At 36.9% G+C, this 14,415-nt stretch overlaps 1 protein-coding gene across 4 annotated transcripts in view; it reads right to left on the bottom strand.

The window, feature by feature from the left end:
- The window catches only part of LOC117417846 (probable E3 ubiquitin-protein ligase HECTD2), a 34,565-nt gene extending 28,227 nt beyond the window's left edge, over positions 1-6,338 (bottom strand). For 2 of the 4 annotated variants that reach the window (XR_009306750.1, XM_034030224.3), the window contains exons 1-2: positions 5,663-6,337; positions 429-555 (exon numbers count right to left, since the gene is read on the bottom strand). Coding sequence is in view for 3 of the 4 variants with exons in the window: in XM_034030224.3 (XP_033886115.1) it covers positions 429-555; positions 5,663-5,749 (214 nt within the window). In the remaining variant the exon portion in view is untranslated. Of the gene's footprint in view, positions 1-428; positions 556-5,662 lie in introns of all 4 variants that reach the window. The other 2 variants (XM_034030226.3, XM_034030225.3) reach the window with 2 other exon arrangements.
- Between the last annotated feature and the right edge of the window lie 8,077 nt (positions 6,339-14,415).

Raw genomic sequence — 14,415 nt, 5'->3', positions numbered from 1 at the left:
ACTTTGCTTACATGTGTCTCAAAGGAGAAGACCCTTTCCCAACAGAAACCTTTAAGGTAAAGAAACACACATAAAGAGCTTGTTACAGCCAGTAGCCCTCCTCACAAAACAACCACACAATCTGGCACAACTACTGTAGCAATGAGGACCTTGGCAATCTAAAAAGATGGACTCTGGTTTGTGCATGAAGACTGAACGGCTCCTTCATCCTCAAGAAAGCGGTGACCTCCAGCTTAATTATGTTATAAATTTTATGTTAAACAGACTTCAGTTTCCAGTGTTGCCAATCACATCACCAAAAACAGTAGTGCTCACAATAAGATTAAAAAACACACTGTATACAAATCATCAGTAGTTGATCCTGGATTCAACAGAATAAGATTCAGCAGCTGTCCAACAAATGTAAGACATAAGGCACATTTTCTTACCACTTTTACCATTTTGTTTGACAAGATGTGATGCCAGATTCCGACTACTCGCTGCTTCTTTCTTCTGGTTGATGGTTGAGATGAAACTACTGAAGGTGAAGTGGCTTTTTGTTGCTCTGTCTGTACCCTGCCGTGCAAAGATCAAACATTTAATTTCAAACATACACATAAGTGGCACACCAACATTTATTAATTTTATGTTTTTGTAAATGCAGTAGGGAATAGCTTTATCCAACACAAACAACATCACCTAAAAACCCTTTTGAACAAACATTCCTTGCATCAAATATTGCAGGATACTGAGGTTGGCTTTTAATTTAAAAAAAAAAAAAAAAAAACCTCCAAAGACCTGTTCAACACTGGTCACGCAGTTTATAACATGTGCGGATAAATGTTAGCACTGCACCTTGTTAAATATTACTGTTCATGCACCTTGCACATTTGGACAACTTTTTTTTCTTGAGTGAAAAATACTACTTAAACTTTATATTAAATATAGTTTATGCTATTTTTTTCTACATACAGAAGTCCTTAACCTCAAGAGGGGTTGTTGAAAATGTAGTCGAGGGAGGCTTTCCCCAGGTTCTTTAACAAATACAATTACTAAGGTCACTGGGGTCCACAACAATAAACCCCTTTAAGCGTCTACCATTGTTCCACACCGTGTGAATGATGTATTAGTCTATAACAAAGGTATCTGGCTACTTCAGTCTTCTCTGGGTACACAAATATGAATTACAATTTTGTTTACTAATGTATTTGCTCACATTTGATCATCCTACTAAAGTTCCCATTTCAGGTATAAGATATTTCATATTGTTCTTCTGATATGCACCTACATCAGAAACATGTTATGTGAATGAAATAAATACAAATACACATTCTATTTTAGTACACCCAGTTTAGATCCAGTAAATAGCTATGTCATTGTTTTGTTGTGATAGCTATTATAGAGTAATGATGCAGAAAGCTTTGATGGCACGTAAGGTACACATTGGAAGATCTCTGATTCACTTTAGTAATGTTTGATCAACAATGCCATAGGGTTTAAAGCTATAGTGGTACTTAATTTGGGATGTCCCAGACAGTTATTATTCAACTATTATAGCCAATGATTTTATATTGATACAAATAAGTTTGACACAGCATATGTACAGTACTTGCTTGACATTTTGCTGTAAGCCTTCAATCTGCTATAGCACAGTCTTTTAGAGTCAGAACATACCAAGTGTTTTTTTTGTTATTTACAACCTATAAATCCTTCAAATTCCAACCCTGCAACTGTCCAAAATTGCTCTCAAAGATTCTTTGACGGCTTCTTGGTGCGGGAAATCATTATTCAAGATCTATAAAAGTGCTAAATAATATTATTTTACAATACAGTATTATATATATATATATATATATATATATATATATATATATATGAAGGCTAAGATATGTCAACCCAGAGGACTTAAAAGTGTGAGTGGCAGGTTACTTGGGTATAGAAAATTGGCCAATTACAAGAATGCCAAACAAAGAACTGCAGTTTGAAAGCTTTCCAATATTGCCATGGTGCGCGTTCGACAATCTTTTTTTTTTCTTTCCTGTGATTGTCCAGGAAAGGCTTTCTGAACCACTATAGACTGTAATCTGTAACTGTGCCACGTTTTAGACAGCAGGCTTTGACATCTTGACAAGAGGAAGCTGAAAAGGTGAGTGGAAAGCAAAGTTACCGTAAGCATATGCTTAACAGCTGACATGAAAATAAAAGGCTTTATTTCTTTATTTTTTCATGAACCTGAGAGATTTTAGCCACTCAGATTCCAAGCAGAGTGGTCATTGCCTAATGGAAAATGCTCTCTAAGATAAAAGGACTCCTTACCTTGAACTGTTATGGTAATCTAATGCGATCTAGTACAAATACATACTGTATATATATAAAAAAAAAAAAAAAACATAGACTTTATAGTTTAAATTACCTGCTATTTCAAACACTACTAATAGAATATTAAACAGGTATTAATATATGCAAATCTAGACCATATACACTTTCCTTTTTATGCATATTATAAGATGCCAGAATTGGTTACAAAGCATCATTCTGACAATTATATAGTAAGGACACTTAAACTGCCACTTCAAGGAACAGGTTACCCAGCACCCAAGGATTACTGAGAAATTCACAACAATACAGCTGTCATTTTTAAGGGGTCAGTGCTTTTGCACAGCATATTAAAACTGTATTTTAATTCCCACATTATTTACTTTATCTGTTTGTAACATTTCTGTTTGCTGCAATGGGTTGATTAACCAAATTAAAGTTATGTTCTTGTCAGAAAAAGCATATTCAATTCATTGCAAACCATAAGTCTTCTGCTTCACACTGCTCTGTACTGCACCACACGGTCTCCTCGGTTTGTCAATGTTCCGAATTACTGGGTTTTGTGTGTTTGTTATGCTCTGGATTACATAATTTCCTTTCTGTTGGCTCAAATCAGCATTACAACTCTCTTTTTCATTGGTCTTGTAAAAGGCGAAATGCTTGCCAAAACTAGCAATTTGCTTGAATGTAAATGCCTGCCTCTATTCTTGGAAAAAAGTAGCTCACACTTACACTTTCCTTTTTAAAATGCATTTTGAGAGATATCTCCAAAATTAAATTGGTAACTGCACCAAGATAGTAGGCTAAACAAGCACATGTGGAAACTAAAAGTTAGAGCATTCCATTTTAAAAAAAATGAGACACTGTATGGGGGCTGCAAATCTACTGTCAGTTTACCCCAAAACATATCAGGAATTAACAGCCACTCAAAGAAAATGGACTGAGCACAGATTATTTTTTAAGACAGGACTGTCCTGTCCTGAATCATCTTACTTTATAGCTTTAAACACACTCAGTTACCTCAATCAATAGCCTGCCATAGTGATGTTACAAATATTGTTGAATCCTGGGTGGAAGATGAGGTAATATTATACCAGCTAAAAATAAAATAAACACTTCTCGCGGGAGATTGGTCCTTTTTGTGCAAGACACTTTTCTGAGAACCACACAATTAATGGTTTGCGTTCAGCTTGTTACGCATGTAAATACGGTACGGTAAAGTTGCTTGTCGTACTGGGATTCTGTAATACCAAGCCAAAAAAACTACCTTGTATAGTAGTCCGATAACAGGAATCACTCAACAATGCCTGTTAGAAGGGCTTTTGTAATCTTTTTTTTATTTTTTATAATGCAAGTCTACTGTACTCTGATAATTCAAATATCATCAACCTGTGATGCAGGCAAACAGAACAGACATGCAGAAATTGTTATTTTATAGTTTAGGGTATATCCTAAAATAATAGGCAGTTTTCAGAATCATATTTTCAAAGCAACAGAGCCTCATCTGCCGCAAGTCAGTTATCAGCCTTTACAAAGTAAACAACATTCCATTTAGAGTCAGAAAAGGCTTAAATATTTAGAGTGTTAATATTTATAGCTGAATGATTAGCAGCTGATAACTGTTATTACTGTACCAAAGGAAAGGATTTGTTTAAAAATAACAGCTAATTCCCCTGGAAATGAGTGATGCTTTTATCCTTGGGTTTTCATTTTAAATAGATGGGAAATTAATGTACAAAATAATGATAATTAGTTGACAAAAGGCATAAACCATGTTTTTAACTATTTTAACATTGCTTACCTCTAAAGAGATTTTGGGGAAAAAGATTCACTCAACACAACAGATCAGTGAATTGGTCCTGCTCATGGGTATTGTGTTTTTTTTGTTTTTTGTTTTTTTTTAATAATACAATGAAATGATAAATGAGTTACTTAGTATTGAAAGAGTTTAAAGCAGCAGGTCTATTGAATAATGGGGACCAAGCCATCTGAGAAACTGGAGGAATCTACCTTACATTTTTCACATAACATGTACTTGAAACAAAATCAATGTGAACAATGTGAAAGAAAGAAAAAGAACATTGTATTTTCTATGACAATAAGTAATTGATAATACAATTTGTATTTAAACATGTTTTTTATGCCCTTAGAAACCAAGGCAACCAAAGGGGAGGCTCCTAAAAAACAACATCTGTTTGCAGCTGAATGCCAACAATTGTCTTTGCAGGCTTCTGTGAAAACGTTTGAGAATCTGAATTGCATAATACAGATGGTACTGGTAAATATGCAAGAAACTTGGACATTGCAACTAGCTACACAACATGGTTCCTATACAGTAAACAGGTTGCTGTCTGTGCTAAAAAGGCTTTAAAAAGGCTTTTATATAAAAAAAAAACACGTCCCTACTGTGCGTATTTTTATTTAATCCCATAGCAGATCCCTCGGGTTCGGACACTACTTCTACCAGTAATGAATCTGGTTTTGAGCGCACAGAACTTGCCCAATTCAAACTGATTTTCTCAGCTGAAGCAGTGACAGTTCTTTCTAACTGATGTAGGACAAAATGGGGCTGGTGGAAAGGGGGCTTTCTGACAATGGTGAACGTGAAAAACAATGCATGCTGTAAATAGATCTAAAGAAAAGAGATCTGGTGGTTCAATCAAAGTCCGCATTTGAAAATCATATAAAATGCACGCATGGTATTGGTAGCGACATTGTTCACAGTTAAAAACATCAAAGAATAATCACCACAGGCATACAGATGCTAACATACCCCTTTGCTTATCACACTTTCTAAGATATTTCTTTAATTAGTGTTTATTTTATTCAAAAAGAAACGATACACAAATCAAGAAAAAGTTGTATTATAAAAAATTCAAACCTTATCTTATTGATTTATTTTTGTGTTACAATGGTAGAATCCAAAATTAAAAGTAATTGTTCCTATAAATTGAATACAACACAGCATTGTATTTAATGTAGTTTTTCTGAAACAAAGTCTGTTTTTGTACTTTGCAATTTTTACATTTTACATCCTGTTTGTCCCTTCCAGACAACGACTTGATTCATTACACTCCCCGTTAATCAGCTTTTAAATAAACAAATAAATAAACGCATTGTTTATAAATAGTAAAGTATAATATTATGTAGTTATTTAACTACAATTTGTTATCTGCAAACTAACAAACAAACAAAAAGCTCTGACTGTTGTTCTTTTTTAATTCCCCATAAATTAATATGGGCTGTACTCTGTTGCCTTCCGAATATTACACAAACATAACTTACATGTAATACATTGCTAAGTTTCTTAGTTAAACTAGCAGAAAAAAATAAATAACCCAACACATAAATACGTGTTTTCACTTACCCGAGATGCAGAAGAAGTCAATATTGGAGGCAGTTTTTCTCTTTCTTTCTCGTCTTGAGGATGGGAAGAAAAATGGTCTTCATTCATTTTGGAGCTTATTTCTCTAACCCTGACTATAATAAATTAGATATCTTGCTTTATGTGTCCCCGAGGGCATGCGTTATTGGAAACTATGCCTAATGCTAATGCACATTTTGTTCTCCGCAGCATCTGTTGTATCTGGAGTTAATTTCCTCTCTAGACATCAAGTTATTCTGTCTTTTCCCTAGGAGTCACTTCAGACAGCTCTACCATCAGAAAAACGTCCTCGTCATAACAGGTGAGTAGCCTATAGTATACTTAACCTGTCATCGCTAGTCTGGTAACTGTTCTAAAGCTTCGACTGCATCGCCGCGTATGTACACACTTACAACCCAGAGTGCTTGCAGAATATAATGCTATGCAGAATGCCAGGTTATCTCACATTGCAGTCTGAAAAAGTAAAGAAATAAAAAAAAAAATTAAAGAAACTACTGCTCTGCTTTAGATGTGTTTTTCTAGTCTCAATCCTCCTATAGCTGCAAACCGTGGCGCCATGTTGTTTAGAGGAGGTTCATAGAAACGATCTTGCATACGGCAATATATTTGTGCTCAAAGGGTTGCTGCGTTCCTTCTCTGTAGAGAATGTTAACCACTTTGCCTACCAGTGTTTCGTGAATATCAGTAGACAACGTTGCGCCACCAGTGAGGATGTGATTTATTATTAGGGAGTACAAAACACGGGACTTCTTTGGTACATGCATTACGTTTGCAGCTGTGTTTGCTTTGTAGTTGCTGTTGCTTTCATGTCTTTGTTCATCAGAAGAGAACATCATTTCTATTTGAATAATTTTCACCAACATTACAAACATGAACCCAATGATAGTTATATGCCTAACGAACAAAACTAAAATACAATGCTCTCAGTCTGCCGTTTTGTATAGGCTTTATACATTTGCATGTTTTAGCTTTTGTATTAAAGCGACCAAAGAAAAAAAGAAAAGAAAAAAATGTTGAGTTGGCTTGCTACAGTAACGGAACACTTTCTAGAACTGTACCATTACACACAGCAGCATATCACTCCATTTAAACTGACATATTTGAGCTAAACAAAGAAACCAAACTTTTCTCTTAAATACATCTTTGTAACAAATACAAAACAATCTTCCTCAATGTCTTTAATATTTTCATAAACAACCATCAAACCCACCAGCTTTAAATTCAGAGTTAGAGCTATCACTATGATGAAAAGGTTTATGACCATCAGGTATGTCAACAATTGAACAGAATTGTAAAGAATGAGACTTAGCAACGAAATGTTTAATCATAATTTGATAAGTGACTCTCCAGATACATATAAAAATTTGTGACAGACAGACAGACAAACAGACTGCCACAATTGGATAAGTGGTTCTCCAGATATATGCACAGATGTGTGAAGTGTGACACACGTACATTATAATAAGAGTAGGTGTACATTTATACCAGTAGTTCTACACAAGCTACTGAGTGAACAATACATATGTTTTTCAATGTTATATAAATGGAAAATCTTTTTTTTGGCACAATAAAGAACTTTGTTCAAGCCCCAACATACCCAGACACTACACCCTCTGTAGACCTCATAACAGCCTGGTTTAAAACCTGCAGCCACAAATGATGTGCTTTGTGGCTGAGATTGAGATGAGCTCCAGTGCACTGGGGTTTGAGATCTGTCCTCTAAATCACTGCAGGAAGAGCGATAAAAAAAATAAAAATAAAAAAAAATAAAAAACATAGCAAGTGCTCTGGCTTTTCTATTCAGTACCACATCATGGATCGTTATTGTTACCTGTTTGACAATGTGGGCAATAATCCTACACTATCATCAGTGCACTACAGAGGCTATTTTGAAAAGCACTTTGAAACAGATTTTAAAGTTATAAGTGTAAAAAGTTGTCATTATGTTATCAATGAAAAGATAAATTACAGGTACGTTATTTAAACAATTATAGCAACATGATGTATAACGCTTTATTTTTCTGAACCCCACTACTTACTCTTCAGGTGTCAATAGAGTTGTCACCTGTTGCATATTTAAGTGTTCCTTATTTGATAGTAAAATGCAACGTTCTGTTTCCAGGTAATATAGAACAGGATATGTTCCGTATTTTGCTTGGCTGTATTGCTGTTTTTAATTGAACCTTTAGTCCCGTGCTGTCAGCACTGGACTGAGCAGGGCTGTCACACCCAGTCCAGACTCCATTTCACTCTTCTGAGAGAAGGCAGTCCCTAGCACATTCATCAGATGCTCTGTGTTTTCAGATTTTCAGATTCAGTGTTTTTGATTAATTAAAACTAGATAAAATGCCTCTAAGTCTACTCCTAGAAAAGAGTAGATGCATGCAAAAACATCTTGAACGATGGTGTCCCTTATTTTAGTGTTCACATAGCAGCCCTATTAGGAATGCAGTTAAACTCATTGTATGGTCATTTCTCTAGAACCTTCCCTGGAAATAGTTCTAGGGATGTGTTCTGTACTGTACTGTATTTTCTTCTCTTGCCTTTTCCCCTCTGGGCAACAGCAAGAATTGCAGGCTGCTGCTTGAAATAAGAGGCAGTTAAAGTAGTATGTGAAAGTGGTGGTTCAGTGCTGCTCTCAATACTGCCCCCACAGTTTCAGCCTCTATGGGAAAACTATCTTTGTGTGGGTAGACAGACATTCCATCTTCATCAGTGCATGACCTGAAACATTTGTCTCTTTACGCCGAAACACATGTTTTGGTGCTTCTGTAATTTCTTATAGTTTACATTAGGTCTGGAGGGGCCTTAAGTATACTCATAGTATAGCAACAAAGCAATATACCAGTATTACATTAGTATCACTTCTTTTCTTCGTTCTTGTTGATTAATCAACAAACATTGAAAAAAAAAGTATTTTTAACAAATAATAAGAACACTATTATAGGGTAGATGTAAGGATGCACACAAAGTGATTTGCAGGTGCCCCCCGGTGCTGGAGGATGCGTTGCTAAAGCATTAGCGTCTCACTCCACAGGTCATCCTTGACCTAATGCCTGAATTGAGGGATGAGCCAGACCCCAGCGTCAATCTAGGGACCGCTATCCCTGCACATGTGAAAGTGCTGCTCTCTGCACTACTTAAACCCCTTTCACACTGGCACTCCTACCTGGGTCCCGACCCGGGTTCTGGCTACCCGGGTCACAATCCCGCATAGTGTGAAACCACGTACCTGGGTCATACCCGGGTTGACCCGGGTCCCAGAGACATGCTTTGAGCTTTGACCCGGGTTGAGCGAGACAAAATGCATGACGGCCGTTCGTAAGCCGACGAAATAACAAACGTCTGTTCGAAGGTTTCACTTCCGCAAGGAACATTTCTGTTTAGCTATATTTTTTTTGATTGAGACACACCATGAGCCAGATTGCAGCAGGGATAAAGAAACATTTGCTCTAATCAACGTTTGGGCCGACGGTTCAATCCAGAGAAGCTTGGATGGAACTGTCAGTAACAAGCTGCTTCCAGGTATCAAGCTGCTTCCATTGATATGTGCATTGTGTACTTGCGTCTGTCACCCAGGTCAAAAGCAATGTGAAATCACATACCCCGACCTGCATGACACCGGGTCCTGACCTGGGTAGGTTCCAACCCGGGTAGAGCATGCCAGTGTGAAAGGGGCTTTAGCCTCTGGTTCCTTTCTGGAGGGATAGCCCAATCCACCTTTTCCAGAGTGCTAGACAAATCTATGGATGTCATGCTGAAAAGGGCAGGCCTATACATATCATTTCCTAAGGATACTAGCATAACTGATGTTGGCTGAGGCTTTTCCAAACAGCTCCTTTTCATGCTGAGTGACCTCAGCCGCAAGGATGCTCAGCTCCTTCTCAGAAAACTTTTCTTGTCTTTTCTGTTCGCCAAGAGGACTTTGCTGCCCTTCCTCTGACATATTTATTTATTTTCGTGCTCCATAATTAGAATTTTGCTTCAGCAATTATTTGCACTGCGCCTATACATCTACCCTTATGTGTACTCATTTAAAAAATGTCTGTGTCTACATATCCACTACAGGCTCCTCCACGGCATCACCTATGTACCGTATGTGTAAAACATCAAAGGTCAGATGTAAGTATAGGCGCAGTGCAAATAATTGTGGATGCAAAATGGGGTTTTGCACCGACAAATCACGTTCCACGTATCCTTACATCTACCCCCAAGTATCAAGAAAAGAAAATGCACATATTATTGTAGGACTTACCGTATGTTCCCCCTTTAACTCAAAATATTACCTTTTCTAAATACAATTAATTTCAATAAACTGCCAACAGATGGCGTTAGTGGTCAGCACATGAGTAGAAGCACCCTACCCATGGTTAAAAATAAAATTAAAAAAGTGTCTGGTTTCAGAAAGGTCCTAGATCCTATATTAAACTGTATAGGCGACAAATGGACTTGGTAAACTGTGAACATGGCAATAATCTATAATACCCCCTTCTAAGGTTGCCATAAAATATTGCTTCAATTGTAAATATAATTCAGTTTATACAAACATTTCACACACACACCTTTTAATACATTTTGCATACATACGGGGCAGCAGTGTGGAGTAGTGGTTAGGGCTCTGGACTGTTGACCAGAGGGTTGTGGGTTCAATCCCAGGTGCGGGACACTGCTGCTGTAGCCTTGAGCAAGGTACTTTACCAAGAGTGCGCCAGTAAAAAACCCAACTGTATAAATGGGTAATTGTGTGTAAAAAATAATGTAATTGTATGTAAAAAATAATGTGATATCTTGTAACAATTGTAAGTCACCCTGGATAAGGGTGTCTGCTAAGAAATAATTAATAATACAATTGCAATATGTTCTGTTTGGTGAGTAAAAAAAGGGATATGATTTAAAAAATAAAACATCAATATACAAATGATTACCAACAATGCTATAGAGTGTAGGGCCATCATTGGCAGCCAGGACTGTACTGTTTTGACCTAACAAGTCTCCAAGGGGTTATCATTCCTCAGTAATTACCCTCTAATTCTTTAATGGAAGTTGGAGATGGATAATAAAGTCTGTTCTACAGAATTTCACATAGATAGGTGGCTCCCCTGTGAAACATCCATAATTGTATACCTCCATAAACCAGTTTGTCATATCTGCTGTCTAAATCACTGTAACTGACTTCCAACTGGGACCTTTAATATACTATATTACAAAATAGATGTCTACCTGGCTAGGAAGCCATTTCATTGTTTTACCCCTCCCTTAACTTTTCATGTTTGCAATAACTCTCAGCTCTGTTCTACTGACTTCACCTGATGCTGTGCTTTACCATGCAGCAGATGGAGTCAACAGTGTTTAAAGGTCATGATCACTCAAGAGTCATGAACAAGAGGTAATGGAAAAACCTCACAGGCCTGCAAGCAAGATGGTAGCCAGTTAAAATTATCAATAGGTACAAATTATTATATTAAAAAAAATATTAGAAAAAAAGAAAAAACTAAAAAAAATGTAAAGTTTAAAAAAAAAAAAATTAAAATTTGTCCAACCTTAGTAACGCTTCATTCAATTAATATATTACTCGCTTTTGAGAAGCTATGACTTTGAATTAGCATTGAAAAGGTAACAGCTATTTATAGTATTAAAACCTAGCCACACAGGCTGGTGGGCTAATGATGAGCTATATATTATTATTATTTATTTATTAGCACAGTTGTAAGTCACACCTTATCCAGGGCGACTTACAACTGTTACAAGATATCACATTATTTTTACATACAATTACCCATTTATACAGCTGGGTTTTTACTGGAGCAATCTAGGTAACGTACCTTGCTCAAGCAACAGTGTACCCCACCCCAGCAAAAAGTTACCCAGTGCTGGGTCTGGTGTCTCGAGCCTGTGTAATAAATACATTTCACCACCTGACACACAGTTAAAAATAATGATGATGTCACAAGGACATATCTGAGCTGACAATAAGGCATGATTCACAGTGTTTCTGTTGCATGTGACTTCATGTTCCGAATCCTGACATCATGATTGATTGCTTCGAGGTCAGGCTTGACAGGGCACTGGGTGCATTGTGAACGCTTGCTTTTACCATATCAGGTCTCTTCAGGGAATCCAGTTAGTCTCAGGAAGATTCCTGAAAGTAACGGAAGTGTTAGTCTGTAGCCAAAGGCTCCAGCTCAGCAGATGTCTCAAATGGCAATGGCACCTTCCAACTTGAAATTGCTCATGTTGTCAACATTAAATTAAGCCTAGCTGTAGACGGTTTCTTGGATGTTTACAGCCAGGTTTGTTTATTGCATTGGAGTATCACTTTGTGGTGCTTTTCTTTTTGAGTCGCCCTAAAGGAAAATACAATGTTGTTCAGCAGGGCTTGATTAGAATCATGCTCTTCCATTTTGCTCTTACAGTAGTTACACATTTTCTGACAGCAACAGGTATTGAGCACACAAAATTGGTTAATTGAAAAGGAAGTAACTAACTATTTGTTGGGGGTTTTCACAGGTCAGCTGGGTATTTTGTGCACTCAGTAATACGTGTCATTTCAAATGATCCTCACTGTCCTGCTGTTGAGATTCTAAGTGGTCTGTATAATTGAAAATGCATTCGGTCCGTAGTCCTGATCGCTGATGTTAAAATTGCAATCTGGGAGGCCGAAGATGACCACAAATGTGGAGGCCTGGGCATCTAGGGAGTGTTCAAGGTGAACCAATTTAAAACCTATAAAAAGAGAGAATGCAGAAGTTAGGAGAAGTCACCAATGTGTCAGAGTGAACAGCAGTAGGAGGCTGTGAGAAGCTGGCCTAAGTGTTTGTGGCCAGGAAAGAAACTATTTATAACCCGCAAAATCAAAAAGAAAGTGCTGTAGTACAAGAACATGTAGGGAAGCAATTATCAGTAAAAGAATGAGAGGGAATGGTGGGAATAAAGTAATGGATTTCTTACTTTTGTCACATAAAACTGTATTGCATAATTACATTGCTCAAATTGACCTTTAGTTTTAGTTTTGATGTTCAGGCTTTGTCTGTATAAATAAGCAAACATTTTAAACTACTGCATTCCAAAGGAAAATCAATCTTATTAGATAGCAATTTGTTGACACGTCTTTTTCTTAAAATCTGTTGCTTTGGTTACTATAAGCAACAGATTCTTAAACAGTGATGCAAAACACATACAGCACATACATCACAAAAGAGCATTCAAAAAGTAAACTGGCTTTTGTACCAAAGATTAATATATATTAAGGGTAATCATCATTAAGCTATGTTAACAGCTGTAACAAATATGAATTTGGAGGGGGAAAAAAAACCATAAAGGATCCTGGTAGGTTTTGTCATCTGTGTTTTAAAAATAGATAAACAATAGAAGATGCATATCTCAAGATGGCAATAATACATGGCATGATAGCATGCAACCAACATGTGGCGCTAACTCACATATGTTCTCTGTGATCAAATTATTTTTAAATGTGTTCATTTACACACACACACACACACACACACACACACACACACAATACAATATTCACTCCCACTGGGAGCAGGTCTGAACATAAGGATGTATTCAGTGAATAGAAGAACCAATGCATGGATTAGTGGGTTTCTACTGAGGTCAGGGATATTTTTAACAGATACAGTTTGAAATATTTACAGATAGAAAGACATACGAATGCTGCTAGCCATTCTGCTTTGATCATGTATGCTTTACTGCTGATGTTATTTCAAAAGGCTAAATTCAAAGCTTCATGAGATAAATGTATCTGTTCTATGGCACTTGAATTTATTTAGCACATTTTAACCACACTTTTTTTTTATCTAAAAATCTGATTAGAAAAGTACAATTTAAAGAAAGCTCTCATGAAAGCTAAATAACTCCCTCTTAACTGTTACAAAACAAAGCAATGTTTTTTTTTTTAAGTTGCTTAGAACTGTTTTAATTCCATGATACAAAAAATAAGTATTTACTTTCCTGAGAATTACCTGTTAAATCGTAGTAAAATACTTGACACAACTATTTCATGAGTGCACTGCACACATGCAAATGCTCTTTGATTATTGATTTCCATTACATGAGAGTAGGTTTAAAACTTCCTGCTGATATTGGACTCAGCTCTCGCCAAGATAAGTACCAACTAAGACATTGCTTATTTTACTGTAAACTTCTGCGCTTCCTTCCATCTGATGATGTAGATATGCAATGCTGGCTCCAGGGATCAACCACAGTGCGGCCTCCCCAGCCCATCAGCATGACAACCGTCTGGACTGAGCTGAGTAGGGTACTTCTCTGGGGTTTTCAAGTGGGAACCTTCCATCCTTGGTGTTTCGTCGACTAGCCCATGACACCTTAAGAGGGCTCGACAGTGATTCTGGCATCCTAGCATCACCCCCCTCCGTCCCCCACACAGCTAAGCCCAGCTTACTTACCTTTCTTTACATCAACTTTCTTTCCACTGTGCTTGAGATCCCCCATCTAGAATCTTTTTGTCTCAACCAGGGCTTACTCTTACTCCTCCTAACCTTTTCATGATGTTTGCAATTATTACAAATGGTTCTAATTGCCCAAATATGTATTTATTTATTTTTATTTTTGATAAATCTGAGTTGAGTAACTTCCACCTAAGTTCAGGCGCTTCTCTTCAGTTCTATTTGCGTGCCACAGATACATGTAACCTAGGCTAGATTAGCCAAACTATCTTTGCAGAAGTAAGAGCCAGCGCCACTTTCGAAACAAGT

The sequence above is a fragment of the Acipenser ruthenus genome, chromosome 13 (genome assembly GCF_902713425.1).
Source record: "Acipenser ruthenus chromosome 13, fAciRut3.2 maternal haplotype, whole genome shotgun sequence".
In the NCBI taxonomy this organism is placed as follows: Eukaryota; Metazoa; Chordata; class Actinopteri; order Acipenseriformes; family Acipenseridae; genus Acipenser; species Acipenser ruthenus.
Note: the sequence above shows the minus strand (reverse complement) of the source record. Positions and strands in the feature narration are given on the sequence as shown.